The sequence below is a fragment of the Sinocyclocheilus rhinocerous genome, unplaced genomic scaffold, assembly GCF_001515625.1.
Source record: "Sinocyclocheilus rhinocerous isolate Xijiao unplaced genomic scaffold, SAMN03320098_v1.1 scaffold1159, whole genome shotgun sequence".
Classification (NCBI taxonomy): domain Eukaryota; kingdom Metazoa; phylum Chordata; class Actinopteri; order Cypriniformes; family Cyprinidae; genus Sinocyclocheilus; species Sinocyclocheilus rhinocerous.
Genome location: NW_015634336.1, coordinates 111,039 through 136,899, shown reverse-complemented (window position 1 = coordinate 136,899; position 25,861 = coordinate 111,039). Strand labels below are relative to the sequence as shown.

Below are 25,861 nucleotides of genomic sequence, written 5' to 3'. Positions count from 1 at the left end.
GTGTGTGTGTGTGTGTGTGTGTGTGTGTGTACCCTGCATCATGCTCCTGTAGGCCGTGTCTGTGATGGCGTAGATGTGTGGCGGCATCTCATGTCGTTTCTTGCCCTTGTACATCTCCACGATCTCCTCCGAGTAGATGGGCAGGTTCTTGTAGGGGTTGATGACCACACAGAACAAACCCGAATACGTCTGTGAAGAACAGAGACAGTCAGTCACAACCAGACCACACACACACACACTCAACATGAACATCAGCATTCAAATATTTGGGGTCATGTTTTTGAAAAAAAGTCTCTCCTGCTCACCACGTGAAATAGTGAAATATTATTTCAATTTAAAATAAGTGTTTTATACGTGAATGTGTTGTAAAAATGTAATTTATTCAGATTACATAACATCATTAACTTAATAAAAATTCTGGATTTAGCAGAGAGCAAAATAACATTACATTTACCGTGCGTAAACACATTTCACCAAACATTTTTTTTCCACAAAATCTGTTTGCTAATGTTGAATTTGTCTACCGCAGTATAATGTAGCTATACTGCAGAAAGCACATGCGAGCAGGTTTCATTTGTTGTGTTGGTTATTTTTTCATTACGAAACCACAAGAACAAAATTGTAAGCAAAAAGGTGAAGTGAAACCCTTCAGTTGTTGGCATGTTCTCCTCCTGCGTGGTTACTCTAGTTACTGTGGTAATCAGGTTGAGCTATTCTAAAATGTTTTTATAATGTTTTAGATAAGTTTTATATACTGTACATATTTTTTTTTATTTTCTGTTATCGTAACTCATTTTGGCCCACTGCAAAAAAATAAAATTTTCTGAAGAAAATGCAAGTGGTTTTTGCCAATGTAACACTCGCCAAGGGACCTAAGAGGGGATTCGGATGAAAGAATTGTAACCTAGACTGGATCAACCAAGCCTGACTTATCTTAACCAGATCAGATGATCCTATCTGTGTCTAGTAGAGACTCAGATCAGACAGATGTCTTTTCTCAGACATACTTCTGCTCCCCTCGTCTCCTTCTCCATCATTCTTTAACATCATAAATTAACTACATATTATAAAACGGATAGTTCCGGTCCTTGATTCTGATTGGTTGAGCCGCGTTCGAAGCTGTTGTAAATTACTCTACAAACATACACCTTTGTTTACGTTTGTCTGTTGCTCGGCAACTACTTTGTTGCAACGTTTGTGTGTTGCTCGGCAACCACTTTGTTGCAACCACAACTGATTCTGAGGAACTACATTGTTTGGTGGAAGAATACTGTTTTTATTAATATCATTACACTTTATTTGCTCGGTTTTATTTTGTGAAACCTTACAACGTATATGAAATAACCGTTTTATAAAAGCAATCATTTATAACAGCTAAGGGGGTTTTAGGCACTCCGCTTCACGTCGTGCCTAACAACGCCCCTTAGCTGTTATAAATTCACTGTAAACCACGGCTTCTTGGGGCTTACTGCTTTAGTACTTACTATATGGGAAGGGTTAGGATTAGGGTTTGGCTTAGGGTTACTTGCATGTAATTATGCATAATTTATTGTTATTATAATAGTAAGTACATGTAACATGTGTAACAAGGGCACTTTAAAATAGTGTTACCTCGACGCTATGTCTTCTGTTGTCTGATTGATAATTTAGGTTTTTTATCAAGCAAAAGTTATTTCAGTATAATTGTACAAAAGTCCATCTTCAGCTCGTGCTTCATGTGTCTTTGCTGTCAAATCTTTACTGATTTTTATCAAGTAAATGTAAAAATAATAATATAATATATAATATAATAACTTTAGTAATATTTCCAGATGAACACTTACTGAACTGAAGCAGCTCGGCTTTACTTGATTCTCCATGAATCATTGTTTAGAAAAATCAGTGAGTTTCAAATCTGATCATCAGGATCTTTTGAGGAGCGTTTGTTTTCCAGAAGCTTTACTTTCACTGTTCCTCAGTGGAGGAATGATCTTCCCAAGCCTCCAAAACATCTCACATCATCTGAGGAACGTTTATTTCTTTATCTCTCAATCATCACTGGATTACATTGCATTATATGTCTGGATCATTTAAATCTCATCTGACTAAGACATATTATTGGAGATTTAGAGTGATGACTGATATTTAGATCATTTTATGTAAGTATCTGCTGTACTGTTACAAAGATCTCACTGATCTCATAACTTTTTGGTCATATAAATATCAGCATCTGCGCAAAATTGCATATTTTTGCTTAGTTTGAATAAAACAGAGCTGTTTTTTCCACCATATTCTCACTATATCAGACTATATGAGTTTGATATCTCAGGCTTTACAGGTTTTAAACTTTGCGCATGATCCTGAAGTGGAAACTGTGTTAGCTCAGACTCACGTATATGAGGCCGGAGTAGTATCTCTCCTTCAGGTTGTGCAGCACGGACGCCTCGTTCAGGCAGGTGAGCTCGGCCATGTCCTCCACCTTGCTGAACTTGGGCGGGTTCATCTTCTGGATGTCGTCCTTGTTGACCCGCACTTTCTTCCCCGAGTCGGCCAGCTCCACCACCACCTCATCGCCGTGCTCCTCCTTCACCGAGCTGGGCTCGAACCCCAGCCGCTCCGACGGCACCCACACCAGCTTCTTGGTGGCCCAGTCGGCCTGCGCCAGCGGGTTGTTGACCAGGTTGCGGTCCACGTACAGGAACTTGTCAGCGTCCGACATGGTTGCTGGAGGCGAGAGAAGAGAGAGGCCGGAGAAATTATTGTTTATGAACCATTAATGTACACACAAGCTTTACAGAAGTGCACGCTTTAATAACAAGCATGTTTATTAGAGTACAGTGTGTTTATTTCAAACCCTGACCAGCAGAATAAACAAGAAACGGCGAAAATCGAAGATTACACGATCCGTCTGAAGAAGCTTTTTTGGTTTATTTTCTTAATAAATGTCCTTGTTATTTTGTGCATGCTGTTCTAGACAAAAATGTGTTTATTATGTCTGAGAAAACCATAAAACTTTTTTTTTTCTGTTAATGTAACTTTGGTTGGTCCATTGCAAAAAATATATTTTACCAACCAGATATCACGCAAATGCTGTTTACCTGAGCAACACTCACCAGACATAATTTGCATGCTATTGCAGACAAACAAAAGGTAACACTTTATTTTGATAGTCCACTTTAAACATTCTATTAACAGTAAGTAACTTTGCAACTACATGTCAACTAGCAGCCATTAAGAGTACCATCTGCTTGATATCTTCTAACACTTTATTTTGATGGGTCCACAACATACAACATACTGACTATAAGAAACTTTGCAAGTATGTCAATTTATTCTATTAGTCCTAAACCTAACCTAACAGTCTACTCTGAGAGTTAGTAGACATGTAGTTGCAAATTATTGAGATTTATTTGACATGTAGTTGCAAAGTTACTTATAGTTAGTAGAATGTCTAAAGTGGACTATCAAAATAAAGAGTAACCATCAGATTTTACATTTGTGAAAAGTGTTTGTTTCGTATATCCCTTATTGTCTGAGCAAGATATTTATTCTAAAGACAAAATTTGTTTTGTTTTTTTTAGAAAAATTAAAGAGGAAAATGCATGCTCTAAATAATTTCTATGTGGTTTCTAGGGTGTTCAATTGGTTGCTAGGGTCATCATGAGGTTGGAGAAGATCTCTAATGTCAGAGTTCAGCATCTTAAATAAACAGCAGCTGAAGAGGCTCTTCAACTGATGCTAACAACAAGAGCGGACGAGAAACAGATCTAGGACAGAGCACTTTTCTTGCTTTTCTTACGCAAGTCCTCAGGAATGCTGGGTCTGTATCGCACGTCCAAACACAAGTTAGGTCAACAGCTCGTAAAACACAGCAAACTTCAGGAAGGTGAGCTCATGCTCCTGGTGGCCACATGAAATGACAGCGCCGGCCGTAATTACAGTCCGAGTCTCTCAGACACACACTCGCGGTGATAAACACTGTACGTGGGACGTTTTGCTTTAAATGCGGTCGGACCAAACAAATTGTTGATTATACCATTCAGAGACGTGTTTAGACAATGGAGCGCTTGTTTAAACTACGTGTCAGAGAGCAGCGGGTCTCTGGTGGGTCACAGGCCTGTTCAGATCACAGACGGCAGGGAAAAACTATGCTAAAAGCAAATAAAAGAACACAACAAGCCATATAATCGTGCACAGTTAGTACGGTATATTACAATAAAAAAAAAACTGACGTGACGTGACATGTGGCCAAGTATGGTTACCCATACTAGGAATTAGTGCTCTGCATTTATCCCATCCTAAGTGCACACACACAGCAGTGAACACACACACACACCGTGAACACACACCCGGAGCAGTGGGCAGCCATTTATGCTGCGGCGCCCGGGGAAAACTTGATATCAATCTGAAAACATTTCCTATAGCCTTTGCATTTACATCTGTTCAGATTTTGGATGTTTTAAGAGTTGTGGAAAGATAATTTCGCCACTGAGGAACGGTAAAAGTAAAGGTTCTAGAAAAAAAAGAAAACACAAGGCGCCGCTCAATCTTGAATCTATCAAAGGTCGTGTGTCTGATTAAACTCCACAGTATTCTGAAGCAAATTCATGTGTCAGTCAGTTATTTTTAAAGTAATGCATTACAATATTGTGTTACTTCATAAAAAAAGTAACTAATTACGTTATTTAGATCCTTTTTAAGGAAAGTAATGTGTTAAGGTAATTTGCATTACCCCCAACTCTGATTACATTATTGCATTACTCCATTAAAAATGTAACTAATTGTGTTACTTTTCGTGGATAGTAATGAATTGTTACTTTTCCATTACTTTTTATCTGGTTTGGGCTTGCTTATGTATTTTTTAATAACAAAAAACACAAAAGTTATATTTTTGGCATCTGTAAAGGCCCTTTTACAGCAAAAGTGAAATTAATAAGCCTCAGGCTGAAGGAAGCGCCTCTGCACTTACTCCTGATTTCTCTCAACACAAGGACAGGAGAGCTGTCGGTCAATAAATGGGAAAACAAAGGAACTTGTGCTACTTATTTGAAGTAACTTAGATATTTTCTTGTAAATTTAAAAGTAGTGCATCACCTTACTTTAAAAAATCTAATCTAATTATGTAGCTTGCATTACTTGTAATGCGTTACCCCCAAAACTGATTACAATATTGCGTTACATAGTTACTTTTAATGGAAAGTAATTAATTGAGTTACTTTTTGTCACCTAAGCTGGGCTTGCTTTTTTTTTTTTTAAATAACAAAAAACCCAAAAGTTATATTTTTGCCAAATGTAAAGGCACTTTCACACCAAAAGTGAAATTGATAGGCCTCAGGCTGAATTTTACTACAAATAAAACCAAAAAAACATGGTTACTAAGTTAAACCATGGTAACCACAAATTAACCATGGTTTTGCTACATTAGCCATAGTTTACCCATGGTATTTGTAGTAAAACTGTGGTTATACAAATGGTACTCAATGCGGCAAAAAAACAACAAAAAAAAAACAACATTGTTACTACACTACTACTACAATAATAAAACCAAGGTTAATTTTCGTAAGGATGTGCCTTGTGTTAATTATTTAAAAAAAGTTATTTTTAGATATTTTCTTGTAAATGTAAACTTTAATGCATTACCCCCAACACTGCACAGTAGAATCTAGTGAAATTAGACAGATGAAACATGGACAAGATTGTGTGCTTCAAAAGCCAAAACAACAGAAGATAGAAGAAAATATGACTAAAAAAAAGATGGTTCAGTGTGCTTTCTGCGATGAATTATTGTCTGTTAAAAACGTTAAACCAAAACCAGAATTTAATTTTGCATGTTAAACAATAGTGGCGAGTGACTCTAGGTGGTTTGGATCTGGCGGTGTTGACGAAAAGCTTTTGGCGGGAAGGAACTAGTCAGGCGGGTGAACTCATGCAGGTGTCAGGTTAGCGCAGTTCAGCGCAGTCGCCAATCACCGAGCTCAACTGAACCACTACACTGCAAGCCCAAACAGGCGCAAGATGGCCGGCAGCGGTTCCCACGCTCAACTTCATCTCAAAGCATTCAAGCTTACAGGAGAGGGAGGGACGCAACAGGTCTTACCAGATCAGACGAACACACACAACCACAAATGACAATCATGCGAGCGGCTTCAATGGACATTCCAGAAAACACCTTCTGCGCTTGACTTTTTTGCCACATTTATAATGGAGAGGAACAGGAAACAGGCAAAAGTGATGGGAACAAGGCAGAAAATGACTAAAAGTTTCCCATTTAATAAAAGGTTAACATTTACAAAAAGCTATTTCTGAAAAGATTAAGGAAATTTCCATTTGGAATTTTGAACTTTGAATTTTGCACATTGCAGACCTGGAATCACAATTTAAAATTCCGGATATTTCCAAGTTAAAATGGACCAGCAGAAAGGGCCCTCCGATAGCGGCACATGGTTTCCTTTGACTCCGTAGCGTTTCTCCGCGCCCGGGGAACTGGTTTGGGTGGTTAGTGATTTACCTGAGTCTGTCAGGCCCATGAGTTATTTTAGTGCTTGTCTCTCTTCCACACCCTGAGCAAGAAACAGATTCCCACATGGGTGGACTTTGTCTGATCCAGATTTAAAAGAGGCAATCCAGCGTGTTTGTAATGCCAGGCGCTCACATGCTAGTAGTTTAACAGCCGTGACCAGCGCTGATATCTAGAGCAGGTGACTGATATAAAGCCAGTTTATGACATAACGCTAGAGAGAAACCATATCAGCAAGGACAGTAAACTTTGGTCGTTTTGAGATTATCTAAACAGCCAACATACCAAGAGACTGGTCAATTAATAGCACATTTGGCTGTAGATTTTGGAAAATGTCTGTTGCCATGTTTGGTCCCAAAATGGATAAATACTGGTAAATTAATGGGAATGGTTAATACAGCATTACGCGTTAACCAATGGTTCAATCTGCACCAGCATTGGTGGAGGTTGTGTGTGAAAAACCCTTGAGAAAACACATCTGCAACACTCCATTAGCGCCTAAACAGCAGGCAGCTAGCGACACGACCGCTGGGCCGTTCTCATGACCCCAAACAGCTGCGCACACCCAGACAGAGACGCTGGAAACTACATGCATCTCCTGGGACATGCTACATGCGCTAATGCAACAAAACAAAGAGCAGGATGAACATTAGCTATGCCGCTGAACCGAGAATGATGGGTAATGTAGTTTTAGCACTCATAAACCAGCACAGAGGAGTATTTCCTCACAAAATGCGCACAAACTAAACTGTGCGGTTGATATTTACACTGAAAACGTAATCTGCTTACGCCGTGATTCTTTAATGACAGACGTGAGTTTGCACGGTTAATGTTTTCCACAATTACAACATGTGGTGTCGTTCATCTCGTAAAAGCGGTCATTAGTCCCTCTTGTGCTCGACCACCCATCGGCATTCCAGCGTCCAGCGTGTTTATCAGCTTTATCAAAGCACGGTTGAGTTATTCCACCCGTTTCTCAGAAATGGACGAACAGTCTATATGATGAATGCACCGCACGCAAAAACCACACGCACTTTCTCAATATAACAATCCTCCAATCAGACTGTGCAGTTTTACCAGCCCGATCTCACGGCAATTCGTACATATTTTACGAGGTGGCTAATTCATACGAATTCGTACGACCTCAGTCGTACAAATTCATACAATTTGTGCAAAATCGTACGTATTTTACGAGTTGCACAATTGGTATGAATTTGTACGAATGACCTACACCTAACCCCACCCCTAAACCTACCAGTCACTGGTTAGTCGTGAAAATCGTACGAGTGAGGTCGTACGAATTCGTACAAATTAGCCACCTCATAAAATACATACGAATTGGTCGTGAGATAGCGTTGGCTTTACGCAACTTGTTCCATTTTACACATTCGTGTGTATGACCTGTGCCTAAGAAAATGCGGTTCAAAATATGCACGTAAACGTCAAAATCACAACAAAATCCTTTTAGACAAACCCCAAAAGTCTGTTTTTCCACCAGATTTAATGTTTTTTTTTATCACTGTTCTGACTGCTTTATATACTTTATATTTGGATTTTTGTGTGAAACTTATCTAATTTATATTAATATTCTATTCTACTTTATTGATAATTGAATTAATTTAAAATATACTGCCATTAGATGGATCCTTATACACTTATCATCGCTGTCGGCTGTTGACAAACCCAATGATTGATTATTATACGGCATAATTTGATGATACAAGACAAGTACATGAACACTTATTTTACAACATATTTAATCAATTTATTAGAAAGTATTTTTTAACAGACACTGCATCATCCATCGACAATGGCTATAAATTTCTACACATCAAAGCCACATTTAGACAACTCCAAAAATCTATTTTTAGTTAGATTTCATGTGTTTTTTGCTGTTCTGACTACAACTAAATGGACTTTATATTTATATACTTTATATTTGGATTTGGATATGCAAAAAATGATGTCTGATTATGTCTTAAATATATTTATATTATATATATATTTTTTAGTTCAACTTTTAATAAATTTATGTTAAATTGTATATATTTAAATAATTAGACATGCTTTTTGAGTACTTTCAAATTTAATTTAACCTTTAAAATGGAATCCAGAAAAATTAAACCAGAAAAAAAAAATGGAATCCTGAAAGATTCCGGAAAAAAAAGAATTTGGTGAAAAATCAAATGGAACTTGAGAAAAAAAATAAAACTGAAACAGCGGCCATCAGGTACATTTATCTCAAACGTAAAAAGAAAACAAATAAAAAGAAGTATTCAGAGATGTTTCTTTTTTGTTGTATTAAAGCAGGTCAGTTAACGTCACATTTCTCCAGCGTAGCGTGAAATGGCTGAAAACTCCCTTGTGAAATCACTGAGAATCTGATAAAGGCAGTAAAGAGGTGTAAAATGTGCACATGAAGCTGGTAAGTGAGCAGATGAGTTTGACACAGATGCGTCTGACACACTTGAGTCTCCTGGTGCTTCTGCGAGTCTAATTTTAAACGCCCGTCTCAAGACTTTTCCCTACAGCAAATGCTCTTCAGGTCCAGCAGAACCAAACCTTTCTGACTCTGAACTGAGTTTATGAGTGACAAAGACAAAGAGCACACTTCACACAAACATTTGCAAATTATTTGCAAGCAGAAGCTCGTTTTAAGACCATTAGGATGTTTTGCGTTGTGATTATGATCATGACTGAACTGAACCCACACGCTGAGTTCTTCAGTTAGTAATTCCGATTATTCTAGGTAACCCTATTACAGTAAAATAATATTATACAGCGATTCATTTAAATGACCATGAATGAAAGCCGTAACGTGCAAATAACATATCATCCTTTCAGATTACAGTCACGAGAATTACTGACTATACACTGAATTCCTGCATTTCTGAAAGAGTTCAAAACAAACATGTCAATAATCACCAATATTTCTCAAAATATAATAATAATCATCATCATCATCAATTTAATATAAATATATTCTATTAAAACACATGCTATACTTCTGTATTATTATATTAAACATAATAAGAATATTTTTAATTAAATTAAATGACATTTAAATGTAATAATTTAGCAGACACTTTTATCCTAAGCAAATTACAAATGAGGACAATAGAAAATTCTTTAATATGTACATTAATTTATTAAGAATACATTCCCAATAATGTATTAATTTAAATAATAAATGTTAATTGAACAATATATAATTAACTAATCTGTTATAAATTACTTCTATTTAATTATATTAACTAAATAATTTATTCATAATATGTACTAATTTATTATGAATACATTTACGTTCATTTATTATTGAAATAGTAAGTGTAAATTAATATCATAATATATAATAATCAATTATTTATAATGAAATATATTAATGTATCTACTACTAATGTGCACTCACTTATTAAGAATGCATTTACAAAACATTTTTATTTAATTAAAATAATACCTGTAAATTAATTTAATAATATTTAATTAATCGATTGTTCGTCATTTAATTTACAACTAAATATATAACATTATCTATTAATATGTGTTTGAATATTAAAATCTATTTATCATTTTTTCAGATTTTAGTCCCAAGTATTTGGGGGTTTTCAGCATGGCATGAAAATAACGTCATATAATAAATATGTAAAAAGCTTCTTTGTTTCTAGATTCCTTGAAGCACTAAAACACAGATGTGTTTCGAAACTAAATCATTCAGTGACAATAAACAGGTCGCTGTTTGGCATCAGACTGTAAAAATCTCTTTCTGCAAGCAGCATTTGATGATTAAATGTGCTTTAGCACAGCGAGAGAGATGCAGGAGTGATGCAATCTAATCCAGACCACATTGGTCTCACTGCGTTCTGACTGAAGGTCTCTGAGGAAAAACACAGGATTGTGGGAAATCTCGCAAACGCTCCAGATACCAGTTAAAATATAACACAATGTTCTGCTTTCCATATTTGGATGAGAGAGTGCATGTGTGTTTCTGCTGACGACGTCATAACACGACACACGACCCTGCTGAATCCCTCCAGCCAATCAGACGACAGCGGCTCATATTTGCATATTAAACAGCCACACCCGTCTGGCCCCGCCCTCATTTCCTTCCTGTGTGTGTCAGACAGAGAAGGTCAGCGCTAAAGCTAGCAGAACGGCTCATTTCTTGTGGTACGTAAATGACAGATGAGTTATGAGTTTATGAGAGAAGAGAGTGTCATAAATGTGAGCGAGTCATAAACTGATTTTATGACTGTTCCACTGAAATCACCTTTTATAACGAATATGCTTTATCCTCAAAATTACTAACTGGATTTCATTCGTGAATCATAATCAGAATTAATTTCTGTGTAATTGGTCTATAAAGCCATTCTTACAGAAAGCACTGAACTGAACATGATTTAAGCAAGGTTTTATGAACAATTAAATAGCTATTAATTTTGCTTGTGATTCATGAATGAGGCACAGTAATACAGTCAGGATTCACATCCCAGACCTAAATACCTGTGAGAAGAGGATGCTGTAAAATTGAAAAAGTCATGAAAAAAAAAAAGGAAATGACAAAGAATGAAAAGTATTTGCTATCTGAGAGCCGGACACTGGATTCCTGCTCGTCTGAGAGAGTTTGGCCAAATATTGTCTTATCATAACAAACCATACATCAATGGAAAGCGTATTTATTCAGATTTCAGATGATGTATAAATCTCAATCTTCAAAAATTGACCCTTATAACTGGTTTTGTGGTCCAGGGTCACATTTCATTTTTTAATCAACTGAATACATGAATGTATTAATATGTATTTAATAATTAAAAAATAACACATAAATATATTATACCATAATACATCTACAAAATTTACTATTATGAAATATTATAAACCAAATCATCAAGACATGTATTTATTTTACTTTTTTTTTTTTGTGGTTCTAACCCCATGCACGCTCTCTGGTTTCTTTGGCAGTAAAGATCTGACATGTATTGCTCATCCAGCGCTCTGGAGATAATATAACATCAGCTCATCTCTGACTGCAGCCAGTAAATATTTATGAGTGCTTTTATCAGTAAATGCCCATCCGCTGGTTTCACGTCTGATCTCACTCAGCTTATCTGCATTTGATGATGCCACACCCAATCAAATCAAAGCTCAGAGTCCAGCTGTAAACGGACCCTGACCCGTCCCGTCCCGCCCTGCCCCGCCCAGACACTGATGAACCACAAACACCAGCTTCACAAACTCACAATACAATCACCTAAAACACAGCATGAGCAACACTTACTAATTAGTGCAACGCAAAATAAAATATTTTAAAGAATGTCTCAGTGTTCATTATGTTTTTATGGTTATTTATTATTACATATTTTTTAGAAATATCATACTGTTTCTGGGTGGTCCTTGCTGACCATTTTAATGCAGTAATTCAGTTTCAGAGTTATAGCAAATAATTTGATTATTTTATTAATTATTATATTTATTATAACATGTTTTTATTTGTTATTGGCCATGTGCATGTATTATTTTATCTTATTATTGTTAAAAAAAAATTGTAAATACATTAAAGGGATAGTTCACCCAAAAATGAAAATTTGATGTTTATTGAGGGCATCCAAGGTGACAATGTAGGTGACTTTTGGCTTGGGGTTCCAAGCGTACCGTACCGTTACCAAAACGTGACGTGTAAACTCTGCTGATCACTGATTGGCCGGAGAGAATAGTCACTACCTGCGTCACTGAACTTGCAACACGAGACATAATAGACCCGCTAGATTTAAATCAGCACAGCCAGCGAAGGATCGAACGCAACTGTTTTGAACCAGCGCACCTTTTTTTAACAACTAAAAAATGGCTGTTTCGTTGTCTGTTGAGGAAGTACAAACGTTCCTCTCATTGATAGCAGTGGAAAAGCACAATTTGTTTCTTCAGTAGAACACAAACAAAGATTTTTAACTCAAACCGTTGCAGTCTGTCAGTCATATAATGGAGGTGAATGGGAATCACGGCTTTGAGTCAAAAAAACATACACAAACAAAACCAAATAATGATATCAGACATTTATCCTGTGTCTCTTTTTTGCAAACCATATATTGGAGCTGAATACCATGAACAAAAATCAACAGGCTACATAAAAACTGGACTCTTTAAGAGCTGTTTGTGTGCAACTGCATGGTTCTGGATAAATTTAGTTTTTTTCAGATGCTCTCTTTAGGTCAGCGGCAGCGCGAACGCAGATTTAAATGTTCAAATCACACTGATGTGATCGTACTCTGCACAGACGAACCAACAAGTGATCACAACATTGATCACACACGTCAAAGGTTGAGGAATTAAATACATTTTAACAGCCCCTTTTCACCACCATAATGTAATCGATAAATATTCATTTGAAGTGTCAAATTACTTTCAAAAGGTGATTTACTCTATTTTAATCGCTACCGTACACATGAGAGTTTATATCTAAACTATAAACTTTTATCCCAGTACTTCAGTGATTTGAATGTTTGTAACACCGAAATAATGATGCTGTGTGGTTGAAAAGACTGTGAAGCTGTCTTTAAATTAAAGTGCTTTGTCATGTTGGTGGTGACACCTCTCTTGAAACATGTTTAGCTATCACAGATATTATACTTAGCTTTTTAAAGCAAGAATACAATGCGAATGCACTCAGGATATTTCAGACATTGCGGTGAATCAGAGGTTAAAAAAACGATATAAATACTGTTCAGTTTCTTGCACAGACCGATCGTTTCGTGTCTTTACACATCAATGTATCATCACGAGCCGCAGGGTTTAATTTGGTTTTGTTTGTGTATGTTTTTTTTTTACTCTCAAAGCCGTGATTCCCATTCACCTCCATTATAAGACTGACATAAGGCAACGGTTTGAGTTAAAAATCTTTGTTTGTGTTCTACTGAAGAAACAAAGTCACCTACATCTGACTGACATAAGGCAACGGTTTGAGTTAAAAATCTTTGTTTGTGTTCTACTGAAGAAACAAAGTCACCTACATCTTGGATGCCCTGGGGGTAAGCAGATAAACATCACATTTTCATTTTTGGGTGAACTATCCCATTTAATTATGAATAAATTATAAATAAAACATTTTTTTAAAATTACAATTAAATAAATAATTAAAAATTATTTAAACGAAAAGAATAAATAACTGTATTAATATAATAATTAAATATTAATCAATAAATAAATTACTTAAGTGGAAAACAGTATTAATATATATTTATATATAACTTATACATTTTATTTAGTGTTGAATAATTTGATTATTAAATATTATATTTAATATAATGTATTTTTATTATTATTGTATATGTATTTTATGTAAAGATGGATCTCAAAATCATACAGTCACTGCTGGAAAGGGTTCAAATATGCAAAAGATGCTGGAAAACTGAAGAATCTGCAGGACACGGAGGATTTTTCTGAGGAACAGTGCTCAGTTTAACTGTTCAGAACAAACAAGGGACTCATGAACATCCATCACAAAACAAAAGAACAGTCGTGGTGTGGATCATCCAGGTAACCACACACAGTATTATGAACCAAGGGTTATTTTAATAATTTCAGCCTTTTTTTTTTTGTGGACTATATGTAAACATCTTTTATGTTTAATAATTTCAGCCTTTTTTTTTTTGTGGACTAAATGTAAACATCTTTTATGTAAAATATCTTACTCAGGACAGTACTAAACAAAAAATAACATGCATTTTGTATGATCTCTCTTATTTTGTTAAAATTATTCACATTTTCTGCAAGGGGTTCCCAAACTTTTGCATGCTACTGTATATATATATATATATATAAAAAAAATATCAGAAATCATTTATACATTTTGAATCAGTGTTGAATATTTGACTATTAAATCATTATCTAATAACTGTAAAATCATTAATAAATGCATAATATGTAATAAATCAGTATTTCTTTATGCACACTGACTTACTAATTAGTTCAAGACAAAACCAGGCAACTATAACAAACACAAAACCCCTGATCCGGCTTCAGGAAACATCCAGAACGGAGTTTTCCATGTGAAGACAGACAAGCTTATTTCTGCAACAGGAAGTGACATCATGTCCATGGCAACGGGCCATTCAGGAGGAGGAATGAGTCTGCAGTGCATCATAATGCAGTCATGCAGCATATCATGCGATAAACGCAACGACCGACACGGATGCAGAAACACGTCAAACAATCGGGACGTGACTCTTTGCCTGGATATGAGCTCTCGTTTGCTCACTTCCTGTCATTGTTCTGCTCTCCTGCTGCACAGGTGCACTATGGGAAGGGCTGGTCGACGGGATAGAAAGCAAACCAAAAAAGGAGAAGGATGAAGAGAAACAGTTTTGGACGCTCCTGAATAATCCCGTCCAAACGGCAGTGGAGTAAAAGTGAGAAATGGACCGCCAAACGCTTCCTGTTCATCTGAGCCAAAAGAGAGAAAAGCATGGGAAAATCAAGAGAAGGGTACAGGAATGAGAATTTAAAGGGATATTTCACACAAAAATGATCATTTGCATTCCAAAGTTAATAAAAGCAATGACTTTCTTTCTTCTGTGAAACATTAAAAGTTTACAATTGTAATATATATTTACATTAATTTAATTCTTTAAATAATGTTCATTTTATTCATTTAATTTGATAAAATATATAGATTTGCACCTTATTTATAACAATAAATATAAACAATTATTATTAAAATAATAAAGCAAATTTACAAATGATCTCTAATATTCCTTAAAACGTATAATAAATAAACAAAAATTATACATATAATAAACACTGAGATATTCTTTGAAATATCACCTTTTGCACTTAGGAATGGCATTTATTTATTAATAATATGTAATTATTTATTGAAATAAATTATTTATTTATAAATGTAATTATGATTTTAATTCAAACAATAGGTAAAACTAAACAATTTGTTTTATTATGTATTTATAATTCAGTTTATTTAAATGCATTTAATAATAATAATAATAAATGTTACATATAAATATAAATATTATTATAATTTTTTTTATAACTAACTATAAATGGTAAACATATTTGACGCATTGCTGAACAGTCATTAATAAATGTACATTCATTTACTGTAATTTATTTATTATTTAAATTTATTGTAAATGTTAATGAAATTGTATTTACTTAATTTAATAAAATATGTATTTTATTTATTAATAATATTTATTTAATAATAAAATATGAATGCATGTAAAGTTATAACAATATTTATACAATTGTATTACTATATCAAATAGAATAATTTATAAAATAATCAAATTATTCAGCATGACCTTCTGATACTAAATTCCTGCACCCCTGACTCCACTGATCTCTGATATTTCTAAAATAAAATATTTAAAAATATATAATGGATATAACTATATTATATATAATGGCTTGGAGCGGTCGAATGGGGCATCTATACATATCTTTGCATAAAACAACAACAACAAAGCTCTATGGAGGGAAACAATGGGATTTGGACTTCCAGAGTCAGACTGCAGAAAACACAGAGCCAGACGGGATGAGATGAGAGGAAACACATGAATCACGCAGGTGAATGATCGCAGATGCTAGCGCGATGATCAGACGTCGCACCTGAGCGTGACCTCATTCGCAGCAGGACACGCAGCAGCACATCAAACCCTGCTTTACCCACAATGCCGCGGGGCTCCGAGCGCACAAACAGCACCTGCAGCGGGATGAAGTGTGCAGGTCCGCACCTGTCGCTCGCGCAGCATTGTGCCTGTGGATTAACGTCTGCGGCCCACGGCCATTTCCCCGCACTGATCCCACAGCCGCTGAAAGAAACGCCTGCTTTTCTTTCAAACACAGTCACTAAACACAGAGTCTCCAGAGGAAAACACATGCTAACAGATCACGAAACGACTGCAAAAAAACGCCTTGCGAAAGACACAGCAGCCTGCAGAAATACAGGTCATCACATAAGTGTTACTAATAAATACAACTTTGCTGGTCACTGCTGATGATTTGACTCTATATTTTATTCATAATTTAATTTATTTATTAATAATTAATTATTATTAATAATGAAACACACAAACAAATATATATATATATATATATAAATTAAACATTTCATAAGTTAAACAATAATTCATTATCAAATGTCTCAACACTCAATCATAAAATTTACATTTATAAACGATCTGATATTTCTAAAAAAATTATCTTCTTTTGTGTTCCGCTTAAGAAAGTCATTTATTAATAATATTGAATTATTTAATTTGTAAAAATTACTTATATTAAATTATATTAGATGAATATTTATTTAAAATGCTAATATAAATTCAATAATTCAATAATATTTATACTTTATAATTGAATGTATACAAATTTATAAATTTGACTCCGCTGTTTTAGATGTGCAGAAATTCAGTGTCAGAGTCATGCTGAATAACTTAATTATTTTATTATTATAATTAATTCAATGTATTTTTATATTTATTATTATTGCATATGTATTATTAGATGTTACTGTTATTAAATAAATATTGCAAATAAATTTAATCCAATTTTTTTATTAAATGTATAAATATATCAATAATTAAATATAATTTATTTCATTAATTAAATATAATTAATAAATAAATTACTTATTCAGTGAAACACAAGAAGATATTTCAGAGGAATGTCTCAGTGTTGAATACTTTCCGTACCCACTGTATATATATATATATATATACACACACATAAATATCAGAGATCATTTCAATCCAGTGTTAAATATGTTTATTGATCACTGGTGTTTAATTGTTATATTGCTGTTGTCACCGTTTTATAAAAACAACAAGCAACTCTAAACCCATTTACAGTCATTTTACCAGGCTTTGCATTGGGACTAAGATCCTTTGCATATGATAAAATCACTGTAATGCATGACTTATTTCTTTATTCTACTCTGAAAGGACACAGTTAATCTAAAGCTGTTGTAGTTTTTCAGGTTACAGTGCTCTACACTGCTCACTACCTCCAAAAAACAATATGTGAAAAGGAACAGTGGAAAAATCTGGTGTAAGATTTACTTTGAAACTATTTTCACTCAGAAATTGCTAGTAAATGTCACAAATAATTGTAAAGAAATGGCAAATAACATTAAAGTAAAATTTTGAAGTTTTGAAGTCAGACTGAAATAGTATTTTCTTGTAAAACGTACTCCAATCATCTGTGTTTTATTTACATTTTTAACCAATTTTATTCCAAAATGTCCTCATTTTTGACAATCTAGCGAAATAATGGGTCAAAACGAGATAAAATGGTCGTTGCTTCGCAGATCATTCTGGCTCTGGCTTTTTACTGCACTTGGTGGAAAACATAATACATTCAGGAAATGCATGCATGTGTGTTCAAGTCATCTCGAGAAGTTCGTATGTGCGAGTTGGGAAGTCGTAATTTCGACATCAGATGTGTTTGAGTCACTTTGATCAATTTATGAAGGTGCAAACTCAACTGTTATATATTATATATTGTAAGTGCACAATACAATCATATTTTATACATGCTAGTTTTATTGTAGCCTACATTAAAAAAAAAACAGCAGTTTTATAAATTGCGACAAAATTACCATCAACTACAGATGTTGCATGCATTGTGTCCGCCATGTTTTCTCACTGACACGCCCCCAACTTGGACACTCTGGGCTCAAAGAAAATTGTTTCCCACTCGTAATTACGACGTTGAGGTTACGTAAATCTGATCTCTGTGACACGGCTTGGACTCACCAGTAGCTACTGTGCACCGGATAAATGCTAGCATTCGCAAACATAAGCGGTGTGTTGGGATTAACAAACGAGAACTAAAACAACACACAGAATAAGACCAGCATGTGCTTTTAATGGGTCACAGCGTCCTAGACACACTTGCTCATGGAAAACCAGGTCACACACACACTGGCCAGGTGAAGAAAGTGAAAGTGGTTAGACTGCGTTCACACCAGCAGTATTTGCTCGTTAGCACACCGTTAATAACTACATCAACATGCAGACACAAGTATATCACTATAATGATGACCAAGACTGTCTGTGAACGTAGTACACACTCATATCGGTGTGAATCTGAGAGGTCACGTGGATTAGACACGGACTAGTGTGTGATTTTAAACCACAACAAATCAGTCCGTGGCGCTGACCTCATCGCGCGAGCTAACTGTCAATCACTCAACGACTAACATCCTGCTCATTTTCCCGTCATTGTGTAAATAATCAAAAACGCTAAGCGCCTGCGAATTCTGAAAGTCTGTTAAGCTGCTTCATATAAATTTTTCACTAAAGTACAACACAAACGAATATATTTTTAAACTTACACAGTTGCCTCTGCACTGCAACGTCGGCCACACAAGGAGCACGAGCTCGCGCAGCGCGCTCCCACGAACAACTGTGTGTGGACTTTTCAAATATGAACTAATTTAGGTTTATTACAGACTGTATTAGACTCTGATGAATGCCGTGTCGTTATAAAAAGCGAGCACACGTGCACGAGCCCGGATATAGAACGTTGGAAGCGCGCACGCGCTCAGTTGTTTAACCTATTTGTAACGGTCACCAACTTTTGCGAGAACTCTCTGAAAGTGAGAGAAACTACGTTCGCCGCTTTCATTTTTCTAATCCGGTAAGATCTCGCGGATTCAGGTTTTCCTAAAGCACTGGCGGAACCGTAAACGCGCCGCTCGGCCCAGTTGCCAGCGATTACGTCATGAGCGCCCGCGAGAACGTCAGTCGTCTGGAGACGCGCACAATGACATCACGCTCACCGCGCGCTGTATTCCGCGCAAATAACGTTTTTTTCGTGCCATCAATGCATTTCCGCGCGAGCCGGTGTCGCGGAGCTCACGAGCACTTCCTGAAACTCACCGCTCGTGGGTTCTCGCCGATCCGACGCGTCACAGGTTATCAATTCCCCCGTTCGTACGCTACAGCGATGAAGCGTCGCGATTTTCACGCGCATAAGTTTGAAAGCGCAGCGAAATCAGGTCGCGTTGGTAAGTCCCACCCAGCGGCTCGCTGCACGCTTCCTGCTTCTTTGTGCTCATGCTGTTCTGAATGGCCCTGCGGAGTGAACGCAGAAAGCGGACGGGTGCCGCGGTTTACCTGCTAATCAGATGCAGACGCTCGGAGTTCGGGGTTGTCAGAAACTCCAGGGGCTCAGTGTGGATCCGTGTCGCCGCGCTCCAAACTTCCCTTTTCAACTGCGCACAAGTTCGCTCCCTTCGCCTCGTTCTCTCTTTTCTCTTTTTTTTCTCCTTTCTTCCTCTTCCCTCCCTCTTCTTCCACTCAGTAGTTGAACTCCGTCCTGCTGTAATGGTTCGGGGTGCGGTCCCGGCGGGGCGGGGCCTGCGCCGCGCGTCACCGCCCATCGCATCGCCCCTCCGCCAATCACAGACCGCTCCCAAGCGCCTCGGCCAATCGCGAGCGAGGTGTGGGCGTGTCGGAGCGGAAAAGTTCGCGTCACAGGGTGAACTTGAAATAGTTGGGCCGCAGGGGCCCGTATGTGTGTTTAATGTCTGAGGTATGTGCGCGACTTTGGGCTTTTGTGACCATATAAGTCGCCGGACCGTGTTTACACACTCACACACACACATACACATAGAGGAATGTCTGGAATCAGGAAATTTCTTCACAAACACTTTCTTTTAATAAATAATGAATGCCAGTGTTGACATGCATTCCACAATATGACAAGTTTATTTTACTATTTCCATTCAAATATTTATGTTTACATAGTTTATTTTACTACTTTAAAGGTTTATTTTAGTATAATGACAGATCTTCTGTATCTATTTGTCTGTCTAGCTATCAATCTGTCTATCAATCTATCTGTCTGTCTATCTGTATCTATCTAGCTGTCTGTCTATCTATCTGTCTGTCTATCTATCTATCTATCCATCTATCTCGCATTTGCATATAATTGTTTATTTTTGAAATACACTAATGTTTACATTTTATTTTAAAATTAAATTCTGAATATTTAAACTGGATTAACTGCTTCCTGCTGTGAACTGTAAACACAAATTGACACTCAAAACACCCCAAACATGAAAAATCAAGATAAAAAACATGCATTCACGCGAAACCTGAAAGATATCTGCACATAGAAGCACAAAAATACCCTATATAGGCCTAATTGTCATATTAATTATTTTGTAGCCAACTATTTATGCATAGGATTCAAACTGATTATTAACTAATGGATTATTTCTCATGTGTAAACTCTTTCGGATTAAAAGAATGACAATAAATACAAATGCAAATGTTAATGTGTGCTAATAGACGGTCACTGATTTGTGACTATGAGAACGCAACGCACGCGGGAGGCTGGAGCGTCTCCAGGCTGCACGCTCGACTGAAGTATCCGAGGAATGCGGAATGATGATCCAGGGAAAACGACGGAAAGACCTGCCGGGAGGAGTGTTTTATCAGCGTGTACGGGATGTTTGTGGAAGCCTGCAGTCGCCCCTGAATCACCGCGAGCTCTCCGCTAGGGAACGCGATGCGTAGGAAAAATCAATAGGCCTACGTCGCTCTCGGGCCGCTCGCTCAGCGCTGATTGGGCAACTACAGGAATTTCAAGCGCAAAGTCAAAGGTCTCTGACTGAGCGATGCCAGCTGCAGTGAGACAGACAGAGGGAGGGAGAGACAGATTACCAAATAAGGTCACTTCTGACCTCTCTCTCTCTCTTCTCCTGTTTGACCCGCTCGGTCGGGGTGTGTCCTGGGTGTGTTCCTGTATTATGGCACACAAACAGCCTTTCTCTGTGAATGCCGGTGCTGCAGCGACCTCACCTTACATTACAGTGTGTTTGAGAACTTATTTGTGAGTTTAAACCACCATAAATGAGCTATCCTTGCCAGAATTGTTTACGTAACCCATGCATGATTCTTTCTCATGACTGCTTTTCTGGCGCTCGCGTTGTGTGTGTTTGTCCTTAAATGGCTCCAAACAAAACCTCGGAATAATTAAAAACAGCAGCAGCATCAACAAAAGAGCAAGAAAAGGCCGACGCATCCCGTCCTCCCTTTCCGCTTTCCTCCAGTGAGAGCTCAGGAAGCGCGATAAGACGCTTGTTGACTCGCTTCGGGAATGTTCTCGAGAAGTTCCCTTTTCTTGTGAAATTTGCCCTCCTCACACAACAGCTACCCTCTGTAACATATCACACACTGGAAAAGAAATGAAAAGAAAACCATCTGTGTGTGGCTGAGCGCTATCAGATTCAAATATTGTTTAAATTACAAATAATGCATATGCAAATATCGATATTTACTGTAAACACCAGCTGAATTAGTGGTAGGCTATTTAGGGTTTCAGACACTCACACTAAGTCACAGCTATTAGCTTTTACATAACCAGAATAAAGATTTATACTGCCATTTTTTATATAGCCATATCAAATCAATTGTAGGCTAATCACCACAGGCCAAACCCTAAATAAAATGTATAAAATAAATTGATGTATTTAAATAAATTGCATGACTAAATAAATTCCTTTAAAAAATTTATTTAAAAATATTTTTAAAAAATAAATGTATTTTAATTTGTAATAACAGTAAAATAAATATTAATATTATTAGTATTTTTTTAAATATTTTAAAAATATTATTTTTAAACACTTTTGCACAGAATGCTGCAGCGATGACATGGTTTTTTAGGCCAAAAGCTGGAAATAAGTTGCATTTTAGCACTTCAGCTTTCATTGTCCTTAAGTCAATAGCACCGTTTCCACTTTTTTGGCTTTTGGTTAAATGCCTGAAATAAGGTCTGTGGTTAACAATAACAATAGATATTTTCACTTTCACCATATATTTTTTCATATTAAAACTTTTACTTGTCTTGAAAAAGGTGCTAACAAGTGTCTTAAATGGGACTACAGAGGTTGTCATTCTTTTAAAGGTGACATATCATGAAAATCGGACTTTTCCAGGTTTTAAAGGAGACATATTATGCCCCTTTTTACAATATGTAATATAAGTCTCTGGTGTCCCCAGAATGTGTCTGTGAAGTTTCAGCTCAAAATACTCCACAGATCATTTATTATATCATTTTGAAAATGCCTATTTTGAGTGGAAGCAGAAACACGCTGTTTTTCGGGCCTGTGTCTTTAAATGCAAATGAGCTGCTGCTCCCCGCCCCCTTTTCCAGAATAGAGCTGCGCCATTACAGCTCGGACCTGCTAAAAACATCTGTTTTGGTTCTGATTATCATGTTTATCTTGCTGAAATCATGCGTTTTAAATCATATAAGTTTCAAACCTGGAAAAGTCAGATTTTCATGATATGTCACCTTTAAGAGCTATAACCAACTTGTGTTGGTCACAGACATTATTTTCAGCAATAATGCAAATGGGAAAAAAATCATATTGGGTTTTTGCCGAGGGAACCAGGGTGATGGGGTGTTAGGGAGGGGTAGTACCTCTGACGGGCGAACAGTCGCACCCCCGGGTCCGCTTTGGTCCCCACTTGCACTCAGCTCTCACCTATGGCTCCAAGTAGCTGTTTGCATGCAACAGCGGCCACACCCGGTACACCGCTTTGACTGGCGGGCTAAACTAGGTGAGGGTAGCCGACGGGCGTCAAACCCCCGGTGAACTAGGGCTTGTCTGCCCATGCATGCGAAGACTGGACCCGGCAGACTGAGTGGAAGAAACCACTACATTGGTTCAATGATCAGAAGGCTTGGGGGTCTCGTGGTCCGTTCGCAATCGCTTTCCGTGGGGCCCGGTGCGACCGCACCAGTTGCACCGCCCAAAGGACGGCCCTGGGTGTCGGGGTATGAGATAAGTTGCATAGAAGAACAGCAGCAGAAGTGCCAGCATCGCAAGAGGCTCGGCATCGCATCTCTGGCAAACTCAGTTCCAGCATTCGCCTGTCCATTCTGCAATCGAACTTTCAGAGTGAGGATTGGACTCATTAACCATCTTCGCACCCACAACATCCAGTGATTCTATGAAGTCGTGGTCATCTTCGCCAGTGAAGGACGAACAACAGACGGTTCCCTCGGCAAAAACCCAATATGATTTGATGCATCCAAATTGGCCTACAAAAATGCATTGTCACTGCAGCACTCTATCTGATTGGCTGTTGTACATTGCTACTTTCTCACTAACGTAGTGCGCATACTTTAAGACTAGTCGGTCAGATGTGAAACTACAAGTGTATTACAAGAGCAAATATCAAAGGCGACAAGCTGGAGTCTGTAATGTCGGTTAGCTTCAGCCAAACATCTGGGGACAACCGTCTTCCACAAACTATAAATAGTACACAAAGCATTATCATTAGCATCTGAGGTACAAGAACAACTAAAATAAGCACTTTTTGCTTTAAAGTCAAAGAGCCTGAGAAAAAGTCATTAAACATGAGCAAGGGAAAAGTGACGGAGTGTGAAAGAAACGAGAGCGCAGGAATTCTGCAGCGGTGCTTGATCAGCGTGTCTCACTCACGCTGTTTTTGCCTTATATGGTCACAGATGACTGGGAAGGAGAGAGAGAGAGGGGTGGAGGTGTGGTCTACTGTTTGAAAGCGGAAGAGGTGTAGAGTTTCTCTTCCGTCATTCTTTCACCTTCTGCCCGCTTGTTTTGTCGCAGGTCTCAGTGACGCAACAATGCGCCTTTCAGCAGCACATTTACCGCCAATCACTGCTGGACATTTTCCCATCATCCTGGACTAGTGTTCTGGGACTTATCCAGCACTTTCTACTTGGACACAAGCGTCAGGTTAATCAGAAGACTTAACTTTTTAATCTGAGACTTAACTTTGTCTAAACTGTTTCACCCCAAAACCAAAGAATAAAAACAAGAAATAAAATGTTCATATGTAAGACAAATGTAGCTTTTTGTGTTTAAACATAAAACCATTAGACGATTGTTAATAAAATATTTAAAAACTATATATATTTTTTATTTCAGCTATTTCTAATTTTCATTTAGTTTAACTAAGTACTAAAATAATAATACAAAATTATAGACATGCGTCATAGACCTAAAATTAAAATGAAATCGCAAAATAAAAAAACTAAACCAACAGTATATCAGCCAGGGATACTAAAATAACAGTGTCTCTTTTGAGAGGAAGCGCTTGTGGCTGCTGTGAGGTGATGATGTCGTGTGCGGTCAGGTAATGGCGGGCTGTGATTGGTGGCTGGAGTTCTGCTGGATGACATCATGCGGCAAAGAAGAACCGCAGCGATGATGTCACGACAGAAGAGAAACTTTCAAGAGCCCTAGAAAACACCAGTCACTTGTAAGACATCTGCTGTAATTACAGGCACACATTGCTTGCAAAAATCATATTCAGTCAGAATAAACGGCTACTTTGAGAAACAAGACTCGACTGGTTTGAGGTTAGCATGTAGATTTTTAAAGTTGACAGTTTATGACATTTCACAACAAATTTTGTAGTTTATCTTCAGTAAATCTGGGTCTGGATTTAATCTGAGTCCTGAAAGTTGCAGTGTGCCACAAACCACGAGGTCTTTCACCTCAAAAGAGCAAGAAAACTCGTTACCGTTAGGATCTTAAAACACACCTGCTGAGTTGCATCACTGCACTGCAATATGAAACTGATTTTCGTGCCTGAACGCGACCTGTTTGAGACACGCAGCTTTCTCTCATGTCTGCATGACAGACGGGTCGGTGAATGAGTCCCACAGTGGTTATTTAGGTTACTAATCCTGTAGTTAAAAAGAGCCTCGGGCTGAACTAAAACAAGATTCACCTCTCTAGAGCTTCACAAGAAACCAGGGCTGGAACTGAGGGACGGTCCTGGACTTCCCATAAAGGACCCCACTAAAATTAAGCTGATGCACGAGTGATGCACGGCACAGACGGGTTCACACACACACACACACACACACACACACACACGTTCTCGTTTTATTGAAACTACAGAAACACAAACCTAGATTTGTTTGAATTAAATTCTTTTTTAACAGACACAAAGCAACATTGTTACTCATTTGTCCCAGTTTTGTAGGCCCGCTGAAAACTGTAAACACACTCAAGAGCGCCACACGCTGTTTCCTGAAGGAACTTACAGGGAGTTTATAGTAAAAACAGTAGTTGTGAAATATTACAATTTCAAATAACTGATTTCTATTTTAATATGTTGAAATGTAATTTATTGCTGTGATCTAAGCTGAATTTTCAGCATCATTACACCAGTCTTCAGTGTCACGTGATCCTTCAGAAATCATTTTAATATGCTAATTTGCTGCGGTTTTATTTTAGAATGATTAACTAGTTTTTATTAACAGTTCAAATTGTTTATTTTATATTTTCTGTTTTCATTTTAGGGTTTTAGTAAGGTTTAGTAATATGGTAGTGTTTTTTTTTTTTTTTTT

At 37.1% G+C, this 25,861-nt stretch overlaps 1 protein-coding gene across 4 annotated transcripts in view; it reads right to left on the bottom strand.

Annotated features, from left to right (window-relative positions):
• Window positions 1-19,862, bottom strand: part of LOC107745511 (myosin-9-like) — a 63,969-nt gene extending 44,107 nt beyond the window's left edge. For 2 of the 4 annotated variants that reach the window (XM_016559399.1, XM_016559401.1), the window contains exons 1-3: window positions 19,621-19,862; window positions 2,372-2,703; window positions 33-189 (exon numbers count right to left, since the gene is read on the bottom strand). In XM_016559399.1, the coding sequence (XP_016414885.1) occupies window positions 33-189; window positions 2,372-2,698 (484 nt within the window). In that variant the 5' untranslated portion in view covers window positions 2,699-2,703; window positions 19,621-19,862. The remainder of the gene's footprint in view (window positions 1-32; window positions 190-2,371; window positions 2,704-19,620) is intronic. The other 2 variants (XM_016559397.1, XM_016559400.1) reach the window with 1 other exon arrangement.
• Window positions 19,863-25,861: the final 5,999 nt, after the last annotated feature.